Source organism: Rhinolophus hipposideros (assembly GCF_964194185.1).
Source record: "Rhinolophus hipposideros genome assembly, chromosome: 9".
In the NCBI taxonomy this organism is placed as follows: Eukaryota; Metazoa; Chordata; class Mammalia; order Chiroptera; family Rhinolophidae; genus Rhinolophus; species Rhinolophus hipposideros.
Genome location: NC_138055.1, coordinates 86,748,528 through 86,773,624, shown reverse-complemented (window position 1 = coordinate 86,773,624; position 25,097 = coordinate 86,748,528). Strand labels below are relative to the sequence as shown.

Below are 25,097 nucleotides of genomic sequence, written 5' to 3'. Positions count from 1 at the left end.
AGAGCAGAGGCCATCTTTCTCCCAGGGCTGGGAGGACGGAGGGAGAGAGTACAGGTAAAGCACCTAGATTGTGGCTGGCCTAAAATAGATGTTCAGTAAACCTAGCTATGATTTTTTTAAAAAAATCAACATTCTTGCATACCCTTTCCACTCACCCTCTCCTCCCTTTTCTTGTCTGCACAATAAGCAGACATTCTGCATGGCTTCCCAAGGAGGATGGGAGCAAATGAATTCTAGGCTGTACTTCCCTGGACTACCATACCTCTGAGATGCCACCACCTACTGGTTCTTTCTTCCCCCAGGCTGCCTAAGTTCCTAGGACTCTGGTGGAAAACTTGTGATGGGAAAGGCAATGGGAGACGGTCCACCATTCTCTCTCCTATCATGTTGCAATCCTAGGAGACTTGCAGCCTCCTCTTCCCAGGTTTGCAAAGAGGGATACGGGTTTTTTGGGGGATTTACATTGGAGTACAATTTAAATTGGAAGCTCTCAAGACATCTCGAAAATGGTTCCTATACTTTTTATTTCTCAGTGCAGATTGGAGAAGCTGGTAAATGGGTCTTTGTAAACACAGAAGGACAAAATATAATTTGATGTTTTCATTAAATACTGGATAGAGTGGAGGCACAGCTCTGTGCGGGGTGGTGGGGCGGGGTATGTTTTCTTATTGATGAGAGGCACTGCGCAGGTCGAGTCGGTTAACCGACCAGAGAAAAGCTGATTGCGGGGGAGGCGGCAGTGTGGTGTGAGGGCACTGCTGCTCGTTTAGGGGGGCCGTGAATGTGAACGTGCGAAGGGGAGAGGCGTGCCCAAAGAGCGCGGGAAAGATTACTCTTGTGGCAACTGTGTGTCTATTTCCACAGCTCCCTGGCTGGCGGCAGCCCCTGGCTGGGCAAGGGGTGTGATGTGGGAGTGGGGTGGGAGGGGGCAGCAGGCGGGGCCTGCCACGTCACTTGGCTAGTGTGTGTTGGGAAGGAAGGGCAGAGCGGAGAGCCGAGCCACTGCAGCTGCAGCGGCTGCAGCGAAGGCTTGAGCGTTGGGGAGGTGGGTCCCCGCGCCCCGGCGCCAAGACAGCCCCAGAGCCCTCTACGAGGCTTGCAGCCAGGCCCATAGGGAGGAGGTGACGGCTGTGGCGCGGGAACGGCGACCTTGGGTAGATTGAACCGCGGTGGACGTAGGGCGGAGGCCGGAGCCCCGCCAGGAGTCTTTGCGGAGCCGGAGGGAGGCGCATCTGGGGCTTGGGTACCCGCCGCAGCCGGGGGACTCCAGCTGTGGGAGCAGCGCAGTGGGAGCGGGGCAGTGCTAACCGCTCTGGAGGGCGGACCCCTGCGTCCCGGAGCCCAATCCCAGGCACGGTGGGACGAAGCCACGCGTCTTTTCAGGCATCCAGTTTCACACGCGCGTCTGCGGTTCCAGGTGTCCCAGTAAGCTCTGGCACCCAGGCGCGGGCAACTGGCAGCGCGGAGCCAAGTCCTCAGCGCCCGGGCACCTCCCCTGACAGCCTCACAGGGACCAGGGCGTCGGGGCTCACGGACCCATCCACAGGTCAGACACCTCGCTCCGAGGAGCGCGAGCCCCGCCCTAGGGACAGGGCGCAGCCGGGAGCTGGGAAGCCCAGCCGCGCTCCAGAGCTTGTGTCGGGGGCGCTGTCCCGGTGGCCGGGAGCGCACAGCCGAGGGGACATGAGATCGGAGAAATCCCTCACGCTGGCGGCGCCGGGGGAGGTCCGTGGGCCGGAGGGGGAGCCGCAGGATGGGGGAGACTTCCCGGAGGCCGGGGCAGGCGGGGGCTGCTGTAGTAGCGAGCGGCTGGTCATCAACATCTCCGGGCTGCGCTTTGAGACCCAGTTGCGCACCCTGTCGCTGTTTCCGGACACGCTGCTGGGGGACCCCGGCCGCCGCGTCCGCTTCTTCGACCCCCTGAGGAACGAGTACTTCTTCGACCGCAACCGGCCCAGCTTCGACGCCATCCTCTACTACTACCAGTCGGGGGGCCGGCTGCGGAGGCCCGTCAACGTGCCCCTGGACATCTTCCTGGAAGAGATCCGCTTCTACCAGTTGGGGGACGAGGCCCTGGCGGCCTTCAGGGAGGACGAGGGCTGCCTGCCCGAAGGTGGTGAGGATGAGAAGCCACTGCCCTCCCAGCCCTTCCAGCGCCAGGTGTGGCTGCTCTTCGAGTACCCGGAGAGCTCCGGTCCCGCCAGGGGCATCGCCATCGTCTCCGTGTTGGTCATTCTCATCTCCATCGTCATCTTCTGCCTGGAGACCTTGCCCCAGTTCCGTGCAGATGGTCGAGGTGGAAGCAATGGCGGTGGTGTGAGCAGAGTCTCCCCAGTTTCCAGGGGGAGTCAGGAGGAAGAGGAGGAGGAAGACGATCCGTATACATTTCATCCCGGCATCACCTCTGGGGCGGTAGGGGCAGCAGGCTCAAGCTCACTAAGTGCTCTCGGGGGCTCCTTCTTCACGGACCCCTTCTTTCTGGTGGAGACCCTGTGCATTGTCTGGTTCACTTTCGAGCTGGTGGTGCGCTTCTCCGCCTGCCCCAGCAAGCCAGCCTTCTTCCGCAACATCATGAACATCATTGACTTGGTGGCCATCTTCCCCTACTTCATCACCCTGGGCACCGAGCTGGTGCAGCAGCAGGAGCAGCAGTCGGCCAGCGGAGGGGGTGGCCAGAATGGGCAGCAGGCCATGTCCCTGGCCATCCTCCGCGTGATCCGCCTGGTCCGGGTGTTCCGCATCTTCAAGCTGTCCCGCCACTCCAAGGGGCTGCAGATCCTGGGCAAGACCCTGCAGGCCTCCATGCGGGAGCTGGGCCTGCTCATCTTCTTTCTCTTCATCGGAGTCATCCTCTTCTCCAGCGCTGTCTACTTCGCAGAGGCTGATGACGACGACTCTCTCTTTCCCAGCATCCCGGACGCCTTCTGGTGGGCAGTGGTTACAATGACCACAGTAGGTTACGGAGACATGTACCCCATGACAGTGGGGGGCAAGATCGTGGGCTCACTGTGTGCCATCGCTGGGGTCCTCACCATCGCCCTGCCGGTGCCGGTCATTGTCTCCAACTTCAACTACTTCTACCACCGGGAGACAGAGCAGGAGGAGCAAGGCCAGTACACCCATGTCACTTGTGGGCAGCCCGCACCGGACCTGAAGGCAGCTGACAATGGACTTGGCAAGCCTGAATTGTCTGAGACCACCCGGGAACGTAGGCCCAGCTACCTTCCCACTCCACATCGGATGTACGCAGAGAAAAGAATGCTCACTGAGGTTTGACTGAAGCAGGCAGCGCCTGCTCAAGAAGGGTGACACTGAGCAAATACTCTCGTAGGCTTCTTCTCATTCTCCAGAATCTCACCAGAGCTCCAGTTCACTTTCTGATTCCTCCCCCTACACCCACTGCCTAGCATCCAGGACCAAATACCTGGACTGTCAACTTTGTTGCTTGGTCCCTGCAGTATTCAAAGTTTATCCATCGAAGTGACGTTTTTGAAATTCTAATGGTGCCACCCAGTTATGCCCATCTTCTGTTACATGGATGAGATTTCTGTCTGACTTTCCCTCAAGACTCTGATTTTTCATGTCTGAGACTTGTATTATCTGTAGGAACAGAGATGTCAACAGGATGGAAACCAGGTTATACCTGGGTCCTGTTTCTCTTCTCAGTGTCCTTTGCTTTGGGTCATGCACCCACCTTAGCTTCTGGCCAGGTGGTAATTGGCAGCAACTGGAGGATAGAAACAGTACTCGTCTGGCTGTTGTATTCCAGGGCTGGGTAACACCTGCTGGCCGTCTGGCGGAGGGCCGTTGGTGCAGCGTTTAGCTGCACGGCTTCTTCGGCATACGTTATTCATCTCTAATCTGGGATGGAATTAGAGAAACTACAATTAAACTTGGCCATGTGGAGGACATTGAAGTCAGTCCCTGACAAAAGGGGGCCAATGGATTTTCCCAGGTGTGTTCCGGCACAGTACACATCAGTCTTTGGTATGCATTTAGTCCTCTCCACTCTCATCCCCCGACTCTCTGTAGCTTCCAGGAAGGTTCCTTCTTAGAGCCAAACACTCTTTTTGTGCAAGTGCCTTCCTGCGCAGAAGAACTGGAAAAAGGGAACCACAGAGCCAGAAGAAATGGCTGAGTAGAGTCAAGTAACTGGTATGTCCACATATCTGAAGGGAGGTGCCACTTAAACAGATATTGTCATCTCAGAGGGCCAGAGGAATCCTATTCCTGACGGCAAATTTCTCTCCCTTGCTTTCCCCCAACCTCTCTAGCCCAGCACCCTTCTTCCTGGGAATTTGATTTAGGATTATAGTTGAAGGTTTTCTCAAACAAACTTCAGCTTAAACCTGCAGACAGGTAAAAGCACACATTGGATGCTAGCATGGTTTTTCCCCCCATCTTGTGGGCAATGGAATAGATGGTTTAGAGTAAGGAAGAAGCATTATTCCTTTGCTGACAGTCTCACTGCTAGAGGTTTTTTTGCTGAGTCAAGCAAACATTCACCCCTTGGAGCTGCAGCCAACTTGCTCAAACTGGTAAGGCAATGTGGTGGTGTCACCACCTGGACTAAGCCATTTTCTTCCATCGTGAAACTCTTGCCTTCCAACCTACTGCCCATTTCCCCTCATTTCTGTCCTGGTAACATTGTCATTTGTTTTGTTGCCTTGATAAACTGTGATGTACTGTTCTGAGCTCTTTTGGGTACAGTTCAGAAACTGAAAGGACTGTTAACGTGTTTTAAATTTTATATCTATGCTTTAAGACTCTTTGATGAGAATTTTTTTTTAATTATTTTCTCGAAGAGAAACTTATGAGGGACGGCCTTTTGAGGGTTTTCTAGAGACACTGTGGCTCCTGTGAGTGCCAGATCTAAATCTGGATTTTGGCACAGCCTTACAGGGTAACTTTGGCACCACAGTTCCTCTCTGTGCCTCAGTTTCCCCACCCATTAAATGGGAACATTAATGTCTTCCCTCCCTACCTCATGGGGAGTCCAATAAACTCATGTGGGAAGCTGGGGATGATGCTATGCAAATGTGTGAATTTTTGTAAAATGGACTTGATTTTTGGTTCACTTCCCTGTCTCCCATCTCCCATAGGCAAAGCCTCCTCCCAGAGTTTCTGCCTTGGATCCAAAGCCCAAGAATAGGCCATTCTGGGTCATTAGCTCCTTAATTCCCTCCTCAGCCTCTCGAACTGGGCCTTAGTCTTTCTTCTTACGCTTCAGAAAGAAGGCTGCTCTTTAGACAGGTTCAGTGGGGTCCTTCCAGGGCTCTGGACCACCCTGATGGGGAGTTTGACTTCTCCAAACCTGGAACACAGTAGGATAGAGGGGAGATCGTGATTTAGAGACCGGCTCTGAGGCCATAAAGTGCTGCTTTTCCAAATCTCTTCAGTTACTCCTGGCTATTGGGGGAAAGGAGAAGGGCCCAACCGGGGGTAACTGTTGGAACATGTGGGAGTGTATCTCTGTATGTGTACGTGATCACTATATGTAATAAAACCTTTCCTTTTCAAGTCAGAGCATGCCTGAAAGTAAAGGGTTTCTGGAGAGCCGGGCTCTCTAGGGACTCTGGTTGCCATAGCAACCTTCTAGACCGTTCTATCTTCTGATTTGGGCAGCAAGGGAGAACAGAAGACTACATACCCCCAGCTTCTGAAATGGGAACACCTCCTGCATAAAGGGTTAGGGGCTGGTCGTGCCAGGACAGAGATGTGTGACCTTTGGAAAATGAGAGGCAACCAAGTCCCCAAAACTTTCACCCTGGACCTTTCTTCCTGGTTTCCCACCCAGTCACTGAAGCTGCCTCATCTCACCTCTGAGTCTTCAGAAACTTGAATGCTAAGCAACTGCCTGTTAAACCAATGTCAATAGGATCTTTTTCACAATGACACGCAGAGCGTTGGAGGGGATTTGCTGTTCAAGAGGCAGTCAGGCTGGGCATCGCAGAGAGTAATAATAGTTTTAGTCCATGAGAATGTCACAGAGTTTTCATGTCCTCAGAGAGCGGCTCCTCCCAGCTCTAAGAGAGATGGAAAGAAATGACATTCTTTCCCCCAAGGAACAGTCTAGCTCCTGGGAAGAATTTCATAGGTGGTTCTTAAGAAATTGAAGAAAAACTGAGAGGCTGTGACCTCACCTAGTTCCTGCGAAGGATTTTGCCAAATGATCCCTCTCTGACTCTGAGCCTTTTTATGTGGATTTTGTGCCCTAAGCACCAACAAAATACACGCTCTGTGTTGCCGCGACATCTGGGGTGGCGATTTCACAGCTCCCAGCAAAGGCAGCGTTCAGCCCATCTTTACACTTGACTCAGTTCCCAGAAGTCTTCCTGGATCTGTCAGGCTCAACAGAGACATGGGATATTCCTTTGGCCTGATCACCCCCAAGGAGCGAGAGGGACAGCTGGCCGTCTTTGCATCGGAGGTAGGTTTTATTGCTGGGGAATTTTTCTTCTGGCTCAATCCTTTGTGCCAAATTAGAACTCAGGGTGGGAAAGGGTTGAGAGAAGGTGGGAGAGCATGCATTTGGGGAGACTCAGGGTTTGGATTTCCCTGTCCTCAGCAACCACCTTTCTCTCTTTCTGTATACGTTTTTTGACTCCATCCATTTTAGTTTCCTCCTTGTTTCTCTTCCCTTACTTCTCCTTCACCCTACCCTTTCTCATCATCTCTTTTCTCTGCATTTCCCCCTTCTTTTCATTCTCACTTGCTCTGCATTTTTTCTTCTCACCTTTCCCTTCTGTTATTTTAATGTCTTCTTCCTTCTGTGTGTCTCTTTCTACCCATCTTTCTCTCCCTCTTCAATTTTTTCAGTGACTGAGAAAACCTATAGGATTTCTGCTGAGGTCACACTATAAATTCTAAGACTAGCAGTGTTTGCTAAGAAGATTGTTCTCCAGCTGAGGATTCCCCTTTTACCTGACATCTCATATACCGTCCGTTCCTACCATGCTCACCTCTGAGGGAAAGTCCTGACCTTACAAAGCAAGATGAGATTGCTATGGGTTTAGAAAAATGTCTCCTAGAAATTTCCTGAACCTGCAAGGATGAGAGAGAGAAAGAGAAAGAGAGAGAGAAAAAGAGAGAGAGAACCTGAGATAAATACTGTGCCATAAAGCACTGAAATATAGTCACCTTAGGGTCCCCCAACCTTAAGCAGCTTACAGAAAGATTCAAGACAAAGGAACAGTAGAAATAGTAAAATAAACAGGAAACAGAGGACTTAGAAAGGTATAAGATTGGAATTAGCCTGGAGAAAGCCTTAACTCACAGGTGGCCTTCTGACTGCCCTTAGTCTGCTGAAGGTTCTCAGAGCTCGCAGCTGTCTCTTGTGCACTGAGGGCAGAACAGAAGCTAGGACATAAATCCCAGCAGTGCAAGGTGCAGGGGATGCTTCTTGACCAGAGGGATTATGTTTCACCACCAAGTCCATAGGAGAGCCTGTGCGCCCTCCTTGCTGGAGGTCATAGAGCAGGGGTGTCCAAACTTTTTTCAAAGTTTGTTTTTTTTTTTTTTTTTTTTTTTTTTTTTTTTTTTTTTTTTTTTTTATCAAGGGCCATATGGGGTAAAATACACAAACAGCCGGGCCACTCACTCGAGGTGAAGTACGTATTGCCTCACCTGGTTTATTTAAGTAAAGTAAATATATTTTTGGAATTTGCTGCGGGCCAATTAACAATGGATTACGGGCCGCAGTTGGCCCACGGGCCGCAGTTTGGACACCCTGGTCATAGAACATAGGGTAAGTCCCACCTGCATCAGGACATTGGGGGTGGCGCTTTTGGGGGGTAGTGGGAGTTTTCTAAAACAAGATTGTGGTGAGAGTACGCTATAAATTAATCAAAAAAATCACTGATTGTGAACAAAACATGACAAGAGGCGAATAACCTGGGAGAGTCGCATCTTGGCTAGGAGGATGGTTTGCTTTTATGAATCTAGAAGTTTAGCATCTCTAAAGATGGACCAGGCTGGAGATCAAGGGGGGAATGACAGTTTCTTTCTTCTGCCACATGGGGACACTTTAGAGACTTTTTTTTTTGACAAACCATGGTTGGATTTGCATATTTGTTTGTTTGTTTTTTTTTTGCTCTAAAGATAGTGCAAAGCATTTTTGGTAAATGCAGAACGTAATTAGCATGTATGGAACTACAGTAAGTATGTGGTTATTATTCATTACATGGGATGAGGGCGTTGACCTTGCCTGAGGGACTTATACTTTGCTGGCAAAAAAAAAAAAAAAAAACAACAAAAAAACGGAAAAAGAAAACAGCAAAATCTCCACAAACAAACCAAACAATCCCACCTAATCTCTGTACCTGTAAACCCAGAATTCCTGAAGGAACTGCACAGGGAGTCACTGCTCTATTCTCCCTGCAGCAGTCATTAACCCTTAACAGCCTGATGATGGGGTGCCAGCAATCTTTGGTGCTTTGGGTAAACAGAAGAAGTGGGGTAGCAGCCTTCTGTTAGCTCCCCCTTCTCTGTGGTTGCTCACCAGACTTTGCTCTTCTCTTGCTCTGACTCAGCTGTCACTTACTAACCCCTTCCTTCTCTCCCCTTGGTGCTTTTCCTCACATGACACCTTTCAGTCCTGAGGCTTATCTTTCCTCTCTCCACTGGCTGAGCCCTTGCTCTTGGCAGTATTTCTGTCCCCTGGCATCTCTACGTGAATGCCAAATAGATTCCCAGAGAATATTGTCCTCCTGGGACAAGCTAGCTGGAAGTGCTATCCAGCTCTGATTGTTTTTGACTATGGGTTATTGCCCCAGGAAGCAAAGTGTGGTCCAATTCTAGCTTGTCAAGGTCACTTAGGGAAGGAAAAGAAATCCATTCTTTAAACAGTAGGATTTCCTCTCTCCATCCCACTTTATACCTGGCTGCCTCTGGTTGCACAGATGCTTTATGGCAGAATCAGGCCTGGAGCTGGGTGGGAGCTTTAGCGGGCAAGGCATCTTCCCAGATTCAGGCCACTGAGAATAAGGACAGATGGGTGCCTGGCTCTCCTGTTACCGTCCTCCATGAACCACTTTCCTGCTCTGGATGCGAGGTCTCTGTGGAGTTGGAGAGTGCTGTGGCTTTCATATCCCTTTGCTCTGAACGCCCAGAGAAAAGTGTTCACCCTGCTTCCTCACCCTTTGTTGGTCCTCATCCCTTGCCACCCAAAGCAGGAGTGGGGACCTGGTGCCAACTGCTTTGAAAGGTGATCCAAACAGAACAGTGACTCCCTCGTTTCCAGAACAAAAGAGTAAAAGGGGCTGACACTATAGCCAGTATCAATAACACTGGTCTCAACTTGGCTATCACTTACCCTATTTGGGGCCTAGCCCTGGTGGGGTTTAATGACAAAAAATAAATAAATAAATTAAACACAACTCCAATCTCATCACTGTTACTGTGAAGAAGATTTCCCCCTTGTCTGTCATGGGCTCTGGCAGACACTCTTTGCCCGCCCCTAGCAAACATCTTGGAACCTTCAGCAGCCTCAGCTGCAGGCTGCAGAGAGCACAGACAGACCCTGGCTCTTTGGCGAGAGCAAAGCCGACATTTCAGGAGGAAATTGCAGCCACGCAGTCTGCTGGCGCTGCTATTTTTGACATGCTTGCTGTTCTCCCAGTCTTGACAACCGCTGTCTCCAAGAGACAGACAAACCCGCTCTTGGCAGCAGAGATGCTTTGCTCTGAAAAGAACATAGGAAGACAGTCCTGCGGCTGGGAGGGGCCGGAGGACGCGCCATTCCTTCCCTCTCTTCCAGGAAACCCCACACCTACGGGTCCGTAGATCTGATGCTGAGGTGCCGTCCTCGGCTGGTGAGTTACCACCACTCTCATCCTCCCCAGTGGGAGTGATCCTAACAAGAATGAGAGTCTACCCTTCATTTAAAACATGTTCAGTGCTTTCAGACACCACATCATATCACAAAGAGGTTAGGAGCATGGACTCTGGGCCAGATTTTCTGGGTTCAAATCCCACCTTTTCCACTTAGCTGCTGGGTGACATTAAGCAAGTTCTGAAACCACACTGTGCCTCAGTTTCCCTCTCTGTCAAGTGGGGGGGGGTTAATAAGAGTACCAATTTTATAGAGCTGTTTTGAAGATTAAATGGGCCTCCTTGTACATATTGTTACATGTAAGCATAATGCAAAGATTGGCTATTATTATCCTACAACAACTAAGTGAGGTAGTGGGCGAGGCATTGTTTGCCTCTGGCAGATGAGACAGTTGATGCTCTGAGGGCATGTTCAAGGGCACGCTGCTAACGTGTGGTCCATTGTCCTCAGGAGAGAGAGAATAGAACAGAATGCAGTGAGGTTCTCTTTGGTACTGAGCAAGAAGACAGAATGAGTTCGTGGTTCTTGAAAATAGACGTGGGCTTTTATTTACATGCCAGTGTATCTCTGATGGAAAACTAGCAGGTGGTCTGCGTGTTTTTCCCAGTGGGGCTCTGACAGCACAGAGCTGCCTATACATCTTGCTATAGAGCCTTTCCTCGCTCCCGTCACTGTTCTGCTCACCTCACATGTTAACATTCCCAGGGGTTGGTCCTCCACTAGAGCCTTCTTTACATACTTCCTCACATCTTCCTCCTTGGGACTAATGCAGGGTCTCACAGTTCGCCCTGGGGACAGAACCCAAAAGCCAGACCCCCCACTCAGAGTTTTCGTACACTGTTCCAGTGGCTTTCAAAATCCCACCTCCACTGGTCCTTTTCCTCAGTGTCCCCCTCTGTTCCCCACACATCCCACTGTGTCCTCACCCCTTATTTTGCAGGTGGGGGATGCCCTGTGGCATTCTTTGGGTGTGTTTCAGCTACACTTTCCTCCTTTCAGTGGAGGAGACAGGAGACCCCAGAGTCAGAACAAGCCAAGTCCCCCTACTCCTGTGGGTGTCCCTTGGCTTCCACTGTGACTAGAGAGCGGCTGCCTCAGCTCTCATTGTGGGGTCCCTGCTCAGGCCAGATGCTCTATGCACCCTCTCATTCCCACAGCCACCGAGCTCCCCAGGAGGACCTTGCCCAGGGCAGCACAGTGGGTCTGCCCCACTGCCATCCTGAATTCCGAGCTTCTTGTATTGCTTGCCTTAGGAGTTGGGTCTGATTCACCATTTATTAGCTGTACCTCATTTAATCTCTCCAAGCTTCAGTTTTGTCATCTGCAAAATAAGGAAGCTACTTCCATTTGCTTTTTGTGAGGTTTGAGGCTCAAATGAGGCTGCAAGTTAAAAGGTTTATCAGGAAATGAACTCTCAGCAGAGCAGGCTTTCCCTCTGCCAGGCAGCTAAGGGGGCTCAGGGTAGCCACAGGGTAGGGCTGGGACCACCTGTATTCTCAAAGAAAGACAGGGTCCCGGTGACTTCAGTTTTGCTCTCTGCAACAAACACCAAAATGAAATATGACATAAAAAATTGACTAAGCATAAGTAGCTATTTTACCAGAAGGCTCTTTGCCTAAAGGCTTCACAGCAGAATCTCTTTAAATAACTGCACTTCAGATGTGACATAATATATAGAAATGGAACTTGAATATATCTTGTAAGAATAGGATGGATATATGGGTAATAGTTTTTCAACAGTGAGTTTCCAACCAAAATTGAATGAGGAATCTTCCTCACCCCTCCCCACGAGCACAAGAGAACTGCGAAGGGCATTTAGGGGGGTCACAGATGGACAGAACCCGAGAGCTGGAAGGGGCTGGAAACCCTCCTTTGTGAAGGAGGAATCTGCTGCCCAGAAGTGGAATGACCAGCCCACAATCACACCGGCAGTAAGGGGCAGAGCTAGGACTCCCATTTTCTGACTCCAACCTCAGGATATTTTTCTGTGGAAATTGGAAAACTAAGGAGCATTTAACCATTTTTTTTAAAGCAACTTTATTCATTTCCCACCCAACCAAAGTCCTTAACTGAGCTGTCCATAGGAAGTGGAATTGCTTTTTAATTTCATCTCTCTCTTCTGACTTTCCGAGGTACAGAGGCAGCAGGCCTAGCTAGAGAAATCCTGATCAGAGAACCAGCTCCTGGATTTTTAAGGAAGGGTTAATAACTGTTGCTCTGTTGAGTACCAAAGGTATTTTGCGTTGGGCAGAGAGGCTTGTGTATAGGCTGTGGCCTGGGCAGACATGCCCTGGGCTTCACATCTCATGGAGATTTAAACTTTCAGGGCTTTGCTTTGCTTTTTCTGTTAAATTTAGGGACTGGGCTTCCGGAAACTGTCATAGGTTGGAAAGCAGGAGGTTACTTGAGACTTCTGTGTTTTATAGAGGAAGGGAGGAATGTAGAAAGTTAGCATCTTACCCACAAGTGCTGACTTCTGATGCCCTGGGAAACAGAATCAGCTTCTGGATTCTTCTCTGTACTTTGTTGCCCTGGTAGAGAAAGAGAAGTTGTTGTTGGGTTACAGGTCTCTTTTATAAATCTCTGGCCTAGGGTCAGGGAGAACCAAGTTTCCAGAAGCCGTGGTAGCTGGGCCATAAATCAGACAGACGGTCCCCAGCTGCTTGCTGCTTGGAGGCAATTTGGCATTGCTGTTAAGTCTGGCATGCTGGAGCAAATAGCGTGTGTGCCCCTTAGGACTGCTCTCCACTCAGGAGGGCTCCCATTTTCCCTAGAGCAGCACACACATGTGTGCATGTGGCGCCCATGCCCTCACCCATACCCAGCCAGAATCCTATTAGCTGTCCTCTGCTCATCTGGAAGTACGATTGCTTTTGTTTTATTTTTTTTTCCTGCATCTGTAACCCTCTGATCGTGGTTTTCCATGCCTGCAGAATTCCAAATAGCAATCCCAGAGCACCCAGCCTAAAACTGCAGGTTACCCTTGATAGCAGGTCCTAAATATGTGACTTCTGGGGCAAATATGACACCATATTCAGAAATGCCAGGTATGACAATTGTATCTCAATGAAGCTGGAAAAACATACAGTAAATATTGGAAGACTTCACACACAGTGCTGGGTTTTTGGTTTCCCTTGAAAAGCTGAAGGTCTGGTGTCATTGATACTGCCTTTCGACTCTCCAACATCAGTCAGCAGGGGCTGAGCACAGCTGCCCTCTTCATTGGGGAGTGGGTTCTCTTTTGCCTAGTGCCCACCCAGGCTGGGGCTGTCTGTCACTTGCATTGTGCTCATAGCATTGTTTTTCTTGTAAGTGGGAAGCACTTTCCTCTGTGTGCATTTCTACCGCAGATTACAAAATCAACGACTGAAGGGTGTAGTGTTTAGGGAAACTACACCCCCCCTGCTGCATCAGGTGACTCTGTGGGACACTGGTGCATGATTGCTCTTGAAAGACTTTCTCTATGATCTTATTTAACCGAGTCACGGTGGACTATTAAATGGGGAAGAGGTAGGTTTGGTTGTCAGAAACACATAGTGAGGGCTGGCAGCCTGGGGAGGAGACAGTCACAACTCCAGAAGACAGACAGAATTATGTGGTTGCATGGAGAGCAGGGACCTCAGAGGAATCAAGAACATGCTAAGTTTTGTCCTTTGTCAAGTGAAGAAGGCAGGGTGATATGTGATGCAATTAAGGATTTCCCTCTAAAATGATTAAAATGAGAAAAAGGCAAACTTGGATATTTGGATATTTCTTATTTGAGGATGACCTCCTCCTTCTATGATGTCAGCTAATGAGCCATCACTCTGCTCCTGCTGGTGGGATGGGATGCGAGAGAGTAAAGAGTGGGGATTCCTAAGAGACGTGTGGCTTTCCCGGATAATGGTTGGCCCCCCGGCCATGAGCTCTGCATCTGTCAGGTGTCTGTATGACATGGTCACCCCAGATCCTTTCTTGCCTCTCTTCCTAGATTCTATCCCGTCAGTTTTGGCTCTCGGGTGGACTCTCCTGTCTATGAATGTTATTGGTCAAAAGTTAAGTGACTGTAGTTGAAACCGTGTCTAACATTGCCTTGGGAGAGAGATGAGAAAGGCTCTCCTCTTTTCCTAGGTTGACCTGTAATTTCATTAAAATATTTCAGGGCCAGAATTCAGGAGGGCAGTCTCAACAGCATTTCAGGCTAGAGTCAGCTCAAAATCCTTAGGATTCCAAGAGAGAAGTAGATTTCACACGGTTCACCCCTCAGTGGGGACAGCTTTCACTTCTGAAAACCCAAAGTTAAAAGGATGTATAACCGCCCCACCATCCCATCGCCCCCAATTTGCCCTTTGCAGGAGTGCATAAAAATTACATCAGGCTTAAAGAAAATCCATCATGGGCTTTACATCTTAATGCCTGTCTGCCTCACTTTTTGCCAATAAGTACACTTCTGAAAAATTATTGTTTTTGACATGAATTGTGTGTGCGTGTGTATAAAAAAATTAAAATTTTTTCCTATCAGAGGTGCTTTTTACTAAAAGGGGGCCTTTTCAAGGTTTTAAAAACGTATACAGTAAATTTGAAAAAGAGTATATAGTCTGTAGAAAAATGAACTTCAACTGGTTTATGCCATACTTCACACTCATAATTCTTTCCTCCACTGGAAGGAAAAGGAATGCTGTGTTAGTAGAAATGATGGAGATTGCTGACCAGATTTGAGAAAGAAAGAGGCTTTTTATTCATTGGAGGAACTAGAGGATTTTCTAAATATATGTTCAAAGGTGGGAACTCTAAGAAACTCTATTACCATTTCCTTTTTTTTTCTTACTGCATTTTGACTCTCTGGGTGAAGACTTTGCAACCCAGTGCAGCATGGCATTTCTATCATGCCTGCCTATGGGGGGAGATAGGATGGGGGGAACTGAGATACAGTTCTGAGTCCCTCGTCTCTGTTAACCATGTAGGAAGGGGGTGATGTCGGCCCCCCCAGGAGTCAGAGCCCAGTGCTGCCACCCACTGGCTGGGTAACTATGTGGCCCTGGGAACTTGGGGATCTTCTCTGAGCCTTGGTATTCTTTTCTGTAAAATTGGGCTGTTAATGTAACGTCCCTCAGGGTGGCCAGTAGAATTAAATGAGATAATGCTAACCAGCGTGCATCACAGTGCCTGGCATGTTTAAGTATCCAATAAAAGTGGGTTATGATTTCCATGGTCTCTTTCTTCTCTGCCTGTTTTGGTGGGTACTGAGGCACGGCAAGGCCTCTGACAATCGCCCAACCTTTAGGAACAGCTGAAACCACTCAAAGCTCTTGTAAGTCAAAGTCTTGGGGAAATATATATGCACTCGTTTCTCTCACTCTGTAGGTTTCTATTTTCTGACCTAACACAGAGCATGATTAAGCCATTCAATCATGAAGTACTTGGTTTTGACAAAGGTGACTCATGCAAAGAGCCTTAATACCCTTTTAGACTGAGAGCTTCTCCATGCTAAAAAAGCCAGCAGAAGAGAAGATCCAGGAATTCGGACAAATTTCTATAAAAAGAACATAAGCAATGAAGTGACTTATCCATTCAAAATCCCTAGGAGCAGTGAGAACATCCAACTCACTTGGGAATTAACTGAGAGGTGGAATACGTGGGTGTGGGAAGATCCTGTGGCCCAGCCCTTAACTTGCCTGACTTCCGGAGAGGGAGCTGTAAGGAGACTGACTGCTCAGGACCCAGTAGAATGTTTCCTCGAGTGCCCAGCAGGTCCATAAGTGTCCCTTTTCTGATATGTTTGGGGTCGACGTTCTTCTTTGGAATCGCAGTACAAGTCAGTGGAAAATATGACTCAATTCACAGATAATATATTTCCTTACAGACAACATTTCAGGAATTATTTAATTTGCAAGGACATCAGCTGAACTCACGTGATATGTAAGTAGAGAATAAGACAAAATGATGTGGAATAATTGAGCTGGAAAAGGCTTCCAAAAGTCATGGAATCCATTACTCTGCCCCACAATAGACAAAGTTCCTAATTATCCCAGGCCTATTCTGAAACATCCCCAGAGAGAGAGAATCCATAACTGAGACTCCTTAAAGCTGTTTATGTTGGAGCTTCACCACCTTTGTTGTAAGAATGTTTTCTTCCTGTCTAGGATACACATTGCCTATGTACTTTTAACTTCCTTCCTCCCATTTTGTCCTTTACTGATATGGCTACTCGACTGACCATATTATCTAGAATAATCCCTTATGCCACGGTTCCTCAAATGCAATCTACAGAATGCTCATCTGACACGACAATCCCACGGAACGAGACTCCCCAGGCACTGCCCTTCAGAAACACTGCCTCTTGGAGAGACACAGTGTATATGAACAAAAGATTAAAGGCACTGGCAAGTCATGCAGCACATAAACCTATTTCATTTCTTTGACCCTTTCTGGGGTAACTTCTAGTCACATCCCACAAAAACTGTAATCTAAGGAATACATTTTGAAAAACTCAAAGAAATCTAAAACTCCTTGCGATGGATTTGAGTCGTGGAACCTCAGCCCTTAAAGGTTTTCTCAAATGGACCATTTTTGTAGCTTTTCTTCACCCCTCTTGCGTTGTGCAGAGACTAAGAATCAGTGTTTTGATAAGACTCTGGGTAACGTGAAAGAAGATATCCTTTCCGCTCTTGCCCTTCAAAGCCTTCTTAAAGAGAAGTCTTTGGGAAAAGTAACTGTAAGAGTTGGTTTTATTTGTCAGATTTAGAGTTTCTATTTTGCTGGCAAATGTCCACACTTCAGATACACTTCTCCAGAAGAAGACTTACTTATGATGTTCCCTTATGGAGTAACAGTCTAATTTCCATGTACGTTGTTAACCAAATAAAAGAAGGGAACATGCATTTCTATGCAGGAGTACTTTTCTAACTAAACTCGACTTTTAATGAAAACATTCAAGCGTATCTTTACTAATTAATGATCATCTGTATAAAATCTCAGTCACAATCTGTGTAAGACACAAAGAAATACTAGCCATGAACTCTAAGTAACAAGGTTTTTCAGTCTTCTTTCTCGTTTTCCTACATACTGCTTTCAAGTGCGACACGCTTTCTCCCAAGGTACTTCGGGCACTGGTGCTGCCCTGTGGGATCTGGTCCCTCCAGGGCTCGAATTTAAGGCCTCTGGAAAGCTGTTTGCACTCTGCTCCTTGTGCTGCTCAGGGCTCTTACCTTTGACTCCTCTCTGCTGACCGCAGGAAGGTCTGATACCCTGGTCTGCTCCTCCACCAGCTGGCTCAGACTCAATCCTTTCTTCCAAGGTTTCCCTTCTGTGCTCAGAGGTAAAAAGGAGAGAGGGCCTAGCTATTCTTGACCTGTCATTGCCTTTGAACCTGCTCCTTTTCTGGACATCTTGGGCTGAAGAGGAGTTTTTGATATCGGATTGCTTCTTTCATCATTAAATCCACCCAAAGTCAGAACAAGTGGACTATGGGGAAGGTGGGAAAAGCATCTAATTCTGGGTCTGTCATTAACCTGCTGTGTGACCCTGAGTAAGTCGCTTGCCTGGCACTCAGCAAATGTTAGCTGTTAGTATTATTCTCTGGCCTCGTGTCTTCGTCTGTAAAGTGAGATGGTTGAATCAGACAATTTGTGAGTTTTTGCTTGAATATCCTATAGCTTATTCATTAAATGTATGGATGGTTCCCCTGATGACGTGGCAAACTTGATTGCTTGGCTTTTGCCAACAGAATGATCTTTAAAAAGAGAGCTGGAGTTACTAAAATTTCAACTTTATATAGAATCACTGAATTTCAGACCTCATCTACTCCAGCCTCTTATTTTACAAAGATCAGAACTTAATGCTTAAAAATGTACTGAGCAGCTTACAGCAAAGTTTTGAAAAAGAGGTAATAATTTTCATGTAATACCAAAGTGAGAAATTTCTTTTGTCTGCTTTTCTGTTACTTTTCGTCCATCCTTCCTTGCTGCCTGCCTGCCTTCCTGCCTTCTTATTTTTCTTAGACGAGGTCTATCTGAATTATTAAGTGATTCCAGGTCATTTTTTATTTTAAAGTTGCAAAATAAACATTCCTTGGTTTGGGCAGTGTCAGCACCTTGGCATCATGATTGGAAAAATGTTGGACTCTGAAAGGAAAGGCGCTTCTATAGTAAGGAAAGGCAGGAGAAAGCAGAGCAGCAGGGGTATAACCAGTGTTCCCCGGGTCTCTGGCTCCCTACTTTACAGGGTGTCTGTTAAAAAGACACAGGAAAGAAAAATTGGTATAATTCTTTGGAATCCTCAGACAGAGCAGTGGCCCCCAGGGCAGGCGTTGAATTGGATGCCACGCAGTGGCTCTGGACAGAAAAATCTTGGCTGGGTAGAAAGTGTCTAGCTCTGCCCTTCTAGCTCAGCCCTGGGAGCTGGCGCCCTGTGTCTAAACCAGGGGCCCTCTGAGCCGGGTCCCCATCCTGCACGGCTGCACCAGTGTGGGTGCTTTTTGGTGTTCGGCCATCCCCTCATCCGTTGAGATTCCCTTCCTGCTGCCAGCGCAGGCTGATGAAGCAGTAGAAACCTGGCTGTATAGGTCCTGGTGTGCTATTCAACCTTGAGCAAATTGCTTGACACAAACATTTTATTTTCTGACTTTAAAAATAATATCTGATCATTATGGAAAATTTGTGCACTTCAGAAAAGTATAAGGAAGAACATAAAAGTCCCCATAATCCCACAACCAGAGACATCCAGTGTTGGCATTTTGTTGGGTTTTCCTTTCAGACTAGCTCTGTCTTAGTTTGTATCTATATCTCTATAGAGATCATATTGTATTTCATTTAAAAAATTTCATATCATGTCTCTAATTTTCTCATGCAATGATTACATAACCCCCCACAGATGTATCATTATTTTGGTAACTAGCCCCAATGTTGGGCATTCAGTTTGTTCTTCTAAATGAAGCTACAGTGACTATTGTCAGTATAGGTGTTTGTTCACATGTATGCCTATTTCCTTAGGTTGTATTCCTACAACAGGCAAAGAAGTATGACAAACTGACGAACTCATTTCCTCGACTTCAGTTTCCTCACCTATAACAGAAACCACGCTAATTAAGAGCAGCAAACACTTCTCAGCATGCAGGAACGTTGCTAGGAGGAGCTTTGGATGTACTAAGTCATTTAATCTTCCCGGCAGTCTCGGGAGTATTTCCACTTAACAGAAATAGCTTGCCCTAAATCGCGCAGCCAGTAAGTAGGGTGGTGGGATTTGAACCCAGGCAGTCTGGTCCCAGAGTCCTGGCTCTTAACTGCTGTGCTCACACTGCCCCAGTGAGAGGAAAGAACTAAAGTGAACCTAATCCCTCGGGTACCTTTCAGTCCTAACATTATCTGCATTCTTCAAGTCTATACTAGCGTTGTTCCATAATAACACAGTTGCTTCTTCATCCCCCCATTTGTGTGTTTAATGAGGTTGGGTGTGTGCGTGTGTGCGTGTGTGTGTGTTTATATAATCTTATGACTGGAAGAGTCAGCAGAAAGTGTGAAGCAGGAAAGCCAGGACAACACATTGACAAAATAATAAAACACTCGTAATCTGTGTTATTCATTACAGATTACTCATCATGGTTTCCTTTTTATCTGAAGGTTCTCAGGCTTTTTGGCTGGGACATTTGTCATTATAATAATTGGCCTGTCAGCCGGTGGAGCAGGAATGGGATTGGATGTGGCCGTCCAGTGCAGCCGGGCCCAGGAGCACATGTCTGTACATATTATCCAAGCAGGACACGCCCCCTTCCTAAGCTGCTCGGCCCATGCTGTCACGAGTATTCTGGGTCTGACTCTTCATTGTGTCGGAAAGGAGAGAATTGACCCCTCACCCCTGGAATGGCACGTCCGTGCTGCTGGCATTAAAGCTTTCTCAATATACAGATGGCCAGCCCTCCTTGAAACTCTGATTCATCAGATCTGAGAAAAGCCAAGAACTTGCATTTTAAAGACGTGCTCCAAGTGATTATCTTCAGGAACTCTGGGGAGTCTAGGCAGTGGTCTCAACTTTCATGGCCATCACAACCACCTGAAAAGCATTTGTTAAAAGTACCATTCCCTGTCCTCTCTGCTGTCTCATCTTACTCCTCCCCCAATTTGAATAATTGATTTAGGCTGAAGTCCAAGTGCAGCATTTTAAAAAAAGCTTCTCAAGAGATTTTAGTGCACAGCCAGAGGTGGGAACCACTCGTCTGAGAATTTCTGACAATACGGATTTGACACCTTTACATGTACGTGCACTTCACATTTTACACATCTCTTTCACAATGGAATATCATAACAATCCACTAAGGTCAGGAGAGAAGGCTTTATGATGATTGACCTTGGCCCAGAGACGTTGACTGAGTTACCCAAGGTTGCACAGCTTCTCCCTCAGTCAGCAGTAGCTGTTCTCTGCCCAGCCTTGCCCTTTCCAGAAGGGCAGCCTCCCACTCCCTGAAGATCTTCCAGGATGAAATCACATTAGCTTCCCTCAGCTGTCTCTCCTAGTGTTGACTCGGGAAGCCCTTTCTTTTCATTCTCATCCAGTCCTTCTACTGCAGCCACTCCTCTTCCCCTGAGAGCCCTCTCTGAAATGTACAGTTAGGTTTCTCTCCCAAACTCCATCCCACTCAGCAGTTAGATAATGAGGGACAAAAGGCCTGGGGACCTGGACGGTGCTTGCCACCCACAGCCATCTGACCCTTAGCCCCCAGATTAGCCCTTCACTGCTGGTCGTGTGCAGCACGCACAGTGCCTCGCAGGAGCGTGGAGGGTCACCTGCAGCACAGCTGCCCGTGACGAATTCCCATGTCCCCAGCTGCATCTCCTGTCCTGGATGGATGCTCACATTCACACTGAAGCTTCTCTCCCCTGCACCCACTCCGCCTCCCGTCCTGCTCCCAAACAGCCTTAAAGCCCACCTGAGTCCTTCCTGTGAGGCCGCGGTGGGGGCTGGAGGCTCCTGCAGTGGTGAGTCCCCAGTCTGGACATCTGGAATGGATTGGTGCTTAACCAGGCAGAGTAGGGGAAGAAAAACAACCCGGTCACTGCATGGACCCCTCCACCACCCTCCATCAGCAACCAGCTATTGGCTCAAATTCCCACCTGACTCAAACCAATGACTCTGTTTCCCTTACTCTTACTCTCCGCATGCAAACCTTTTCCCTCGAACAGGCTGTGTCCTGGAGAAGTTCCCAGTGACTGCAGGCTTTCTGTGTCAGAATCCTGCAGCCTCTCTCCCTGGGAGGCTGGGAGAAGTGGTGGGAGGAGGCGGGGTTTTGCCTCATAGGCAATGCAGGTAGCAGAGCTGCCCCAGAGGGAAGAGATCAGATACTTATTCCCCTCACTTCCCTTTATTTAGCCATCAGCAGCCATCTAACTGAGACCACGCCACCACCTAACCGATTTGATTTCTGCTGCGATGTCATTTTTTCCCTCTCCCAGAGCCTGCCCACCATGGGTTGTTAATTGATTTGGTGGGTTGGTGTGTGTCGAGAGCCAATCAATATCTTCACTGATTTTTGATCCCCCAGGACTGACTTTCAGGAAAGGCACCTTAGTGTGGCTTTTCTGCCAAGTAAGAGGATTTGGAAGGAGAGGAGTGGGGATAAGACTGACAAGCTCTCCTTTCCCAAAGCAAAGCAAGCAGTGGTGTAGTTTTCTATGACCCAGAATGGATGGCTTGCTGGATCTTTACCCTTCTGGTTGGATGTTGTCAGACAGCATGATTATCAGAGGGTCCAAGAGCCCATTGCACTTACCCCCTTAACTGCCTGTCACCCACAAGGCTGAGCCTCCAGCAGCCAAGTTGGTCCTGGCTGACCTCATCCCCTGACATGGTGGGTTGGAGGAGGCTCGAACCCGAGCCAATCTGAGCCTCTTTTCTAGAAGTCCTGACATGGGACAGAAGGCTTATTCAGTCTGGGTTAGTCTTTCTATGGAAGAGATGGCAAACTTCCCAGCGGTGGGAGCTGGAAGGGGCCTGATCCATCATCCAACTTAGTTTTCTCATTTTATAAATGAAAAAATCATTGAGGCCTCAAGAGATCACTTGATTGGCCCCAAACCATATAATTACCATGGTTACTTTAGAACAGAGCTGATTCTGAAGTCTAACGTGTCAACTTACTTACTCTCTTGGCTAAGATGGGATGTCTATATAAATAATCTCCAGTGAAAGCTTGCGTTCCTCTCAGACTGAGGAAGTCATAATAGCCAGGCACTGCATGGGACCTTCAGGGGAGAGTACAGACTTCAGTGTCAGAACGACCTGGGTTCAAATCCTGCCTCTCCCGCTCACTAGCGTTGCGACATTGGGCAGTTTCCTCCTCTCTTGGGGCCTGGTGCTCCTCAACTATAAAATGGGGATTATTATGCTCATCTCACAGAAATATCGTGAGGGTTTTCTCATGAGGATAAGATATGCTTAGCACACAATCGTTGCTCAATAAAGAGAAGTAGGCTTCTTGGCCAAAATAAATAATCGTTTCCTCCTTCCCTGTGCTCTAAATCTGAAGCTGGTTTGGTTTTGGAATTATCTAGTGCTTTCATGTTTGCAGTTGGGACCAAAGAGTAGGGGGGCTTCCTCCTACCTCTGAGCTCCAAAGGGATGACCCTATCCAGAGCCTAGGGTAATCCTGTAAGCCCATGATCATTCCGCTCAGGCTCAGGGCAACTCAGATGGAGAGAGACATGTGGCAGACGCTAGCAATTTGAAAGAAACAAGCACTTGTCTGTTACTTTTTTCGTAGGCTTGTAAAATCTATTCAGCCTGTTGTCCCACCTTTACTAAAGGCCTCCTCTGTGACACCACCACCATGCTGTCACCAGGAAGCACACTGGGTAAGAGAAAGGGAACAGGGACCCACAGGTGGAAGGGATTCTTCAGCCTGGTCCCTCCTGGGGTCATGGGGCGACCCCTGGGATGATGCACCTTTTGAAACTCTTTTGAGAGTGGCTGTGGAGGATACTGGCTGTCCTTCCTGGTAGCTCCGCCTTGTAAACTCACAACATGGATATTTGGGGAAAGAGGGGCTTGTATTGAATAAGCTATTCTTTCCTTGTGTGTCCTTCATGCCCTAAATCACCACATCTGAGCTCGATTCCTAGTCACTCACCTCTTCCCAGAACAAATCCCTATGGAATATCCATTTTTCAGGCCAAGATAGGATCCTGCCTCTCTTCACCTCCCGTTCTATCCCCATCTGTCTAAATCCTAAACCTCCCTCAAAGACCACCTAGCTCAAATATAGTGTCCTGCATGAAGCCTCTGTGTGGACTGGCCCACTTCCTTCACACTCAGTGTAGGTTACTCTGTTTTTTGTGGCGTTTTCTTGGGGGGGGAATCATTTTTTAATCGTTTTTTTTTTAAATTAACGTTTATTGCAGTGACAATGGTTAGTAAAGTTAGGTTTCAGGTGTACAATTCTGTAATACATCATCTATATATCACATTGTGTTCACCTTCCAGAGTCAGCTCTCCTTCCATCACCATATATTAGATCCCGTTTACCCTCATCTACTACCCCTTGCCCCCCTTATCCTCTGGTAACCACTGAACTATTGTCTGTGTCTATGAGTTTTTGTTTCTTCATTTTTTTTTTGTCTCGTTCCATTGTTGTTTTCAGTTTTATACACCACATATTAGTGAAATCATATGGGTCTCTACCTTTTCTGTCTGACTTATTTCACTTAGCGTTATAATCTCAAGATCCATCCATGTTGTCACAAATGGCACTATTTCATCCTTTCTTATGGCAGAATAGTATTCCATTGTGTATATATACTACACATCATCTTTATCCAAGCATCTATGAAAGGACACTTTGGTTGTTTCCATGTCTTGGCCACCGTGAATAAAGCTGCAATGAACATAGGAGCACATATGTCTTTAACGGATAAATGTTTTCAGATTTTTTGGGTAGTTACCCAGGAGAGAGATTGCTGGGTCATATGGTAATTCTATTCGTAATTTTTTTGAGGAAAGTGGAGGTTACCTTGTATTTTCATGCACATTTTCAGACTAATCCTTTCTAGATACACAAGGCACCAGTCCTCACCTCAAAGGGTTGACAACCTACTTGAAAAACATGTTTTAAGTCCAATTGGACTGGCATTTCCTTGAAGGTGGGAGCCCTGTCTCATCTTTTCATTCCTCAGCACCACTATGTCAGGGAGCTATTGGCTGCATCCAACAGTGTCAGGAAAACAAAAACCAAAAGCACATTTATTTTCTCATACAACTTGGAGTCTTGAGGAGGGACGGCTCCAGGACTGGTAAACCAGTTAGCTATCGCTATGTAAGTAACCGCTTTAAACCTTAGGGGTTTGAAACAAAAACCATTGTTTTCTAGGTCTCACTTCAGCAGGTTAGTAGTAGGGGCTGAGCACAGCTGGGCAGCTCTTCTGGTCGGGCCTGCCCTGCACTTCCTCGTGCCTCTCTGGTCAGTCTGGGTTGGTCAGGTGGCAGCTTCTGGAGCTTGGCTGGCTCTTGTCCAAGGAGCCTTGGTTCTCCTGCACGTGTCTTTCCTGTCCCTCTAGCAGGTGGCCTGGGCTTTTTCTTATGGAGGATACAGGGCCCAAGAGCAAGCCGAAGCATCAAAGCCACCTGAGATCAAGATTTGGAACTAGCACAGTCACCTCTGCCACATACTGCTGGCTAAAACAAATCATTAGACAAATCCAGACTCAAGTAATGGGGAAACAGACTCTGCCTCTTGGTGGGAGGAGTTTAAAGTGTCCTTGCAAAGGCAGGGTGGGGAGCTTGAACCACTTTTGCAACCAGCCTGCCCCAGCCATGATATTAGGTCTCAGAGGATTCTTTGGGACTCCCTTGGCTTCCCCCTCAGCATTATCGATCTGTGGTTACAGAGGCCTGACTGTATGTGTTGGTCTACGACCATTTCACATAAGGGACTTGCACATCTGCAAATTCTGGAACCAATCCCAGGTGGATACCAAGGGACTACAGTGAGATTTGTGGGGAGTCAAAAGTTATATGCAGATTTTCGACTGCATGGGGAGGGGGGAATCAGCACCTCTAACCCCCTCCCATTGTTCAAAGGTCACCAGTAATTAATGGCAGCAGGGGGGGTAGAATATGCAGTAAGTGACGGTGGAGGTATGTAGCAGGTGCTGCAGGTAAGGGAGGAAGAGTAACGAATCCGTCCTGGCTGCAGGCCGTCAAGGAGGGTTTCCCAGACAAACTGACACACCGTCCAAGTCTTGCAAGATAAGTCAGAGTTTTCAAGATTGAAAAGAAAATTCTTAGGAGAAGGAATGGCTTG

At 47.8% G+C, this 25,097-nt stretch overlaps 1 protein-coding gene across 1 annotated transcript in view; it reads left to right on the top strand.

The window, feature by feature from the left end:
* Positions 1 to 1,548: 1,548 nt before the first annotated feature.
* Positions 1,549 to 25,097, top strand: part of KCNA6 (potassium voltage-gated channel subfamily A member 6) — a 32,877-nt gene continuing 9,328 nt past the window's right edge. The window contains exon 1 of the mRNA XM_081059346.1: positions 1,549 to 6,430. Coding sequence (XP_080915472.1) covers positions 1,684 to 3,276 — 1,593 coding nt within the window. The 5' untranslated portion in view covers positions 1,549 to 1,683 and the 3' untranslated portion in view covers positions 3,277 to 6,430. The remainder of the gene's footprint in view (positions 6,431 to 25,097) is intronic.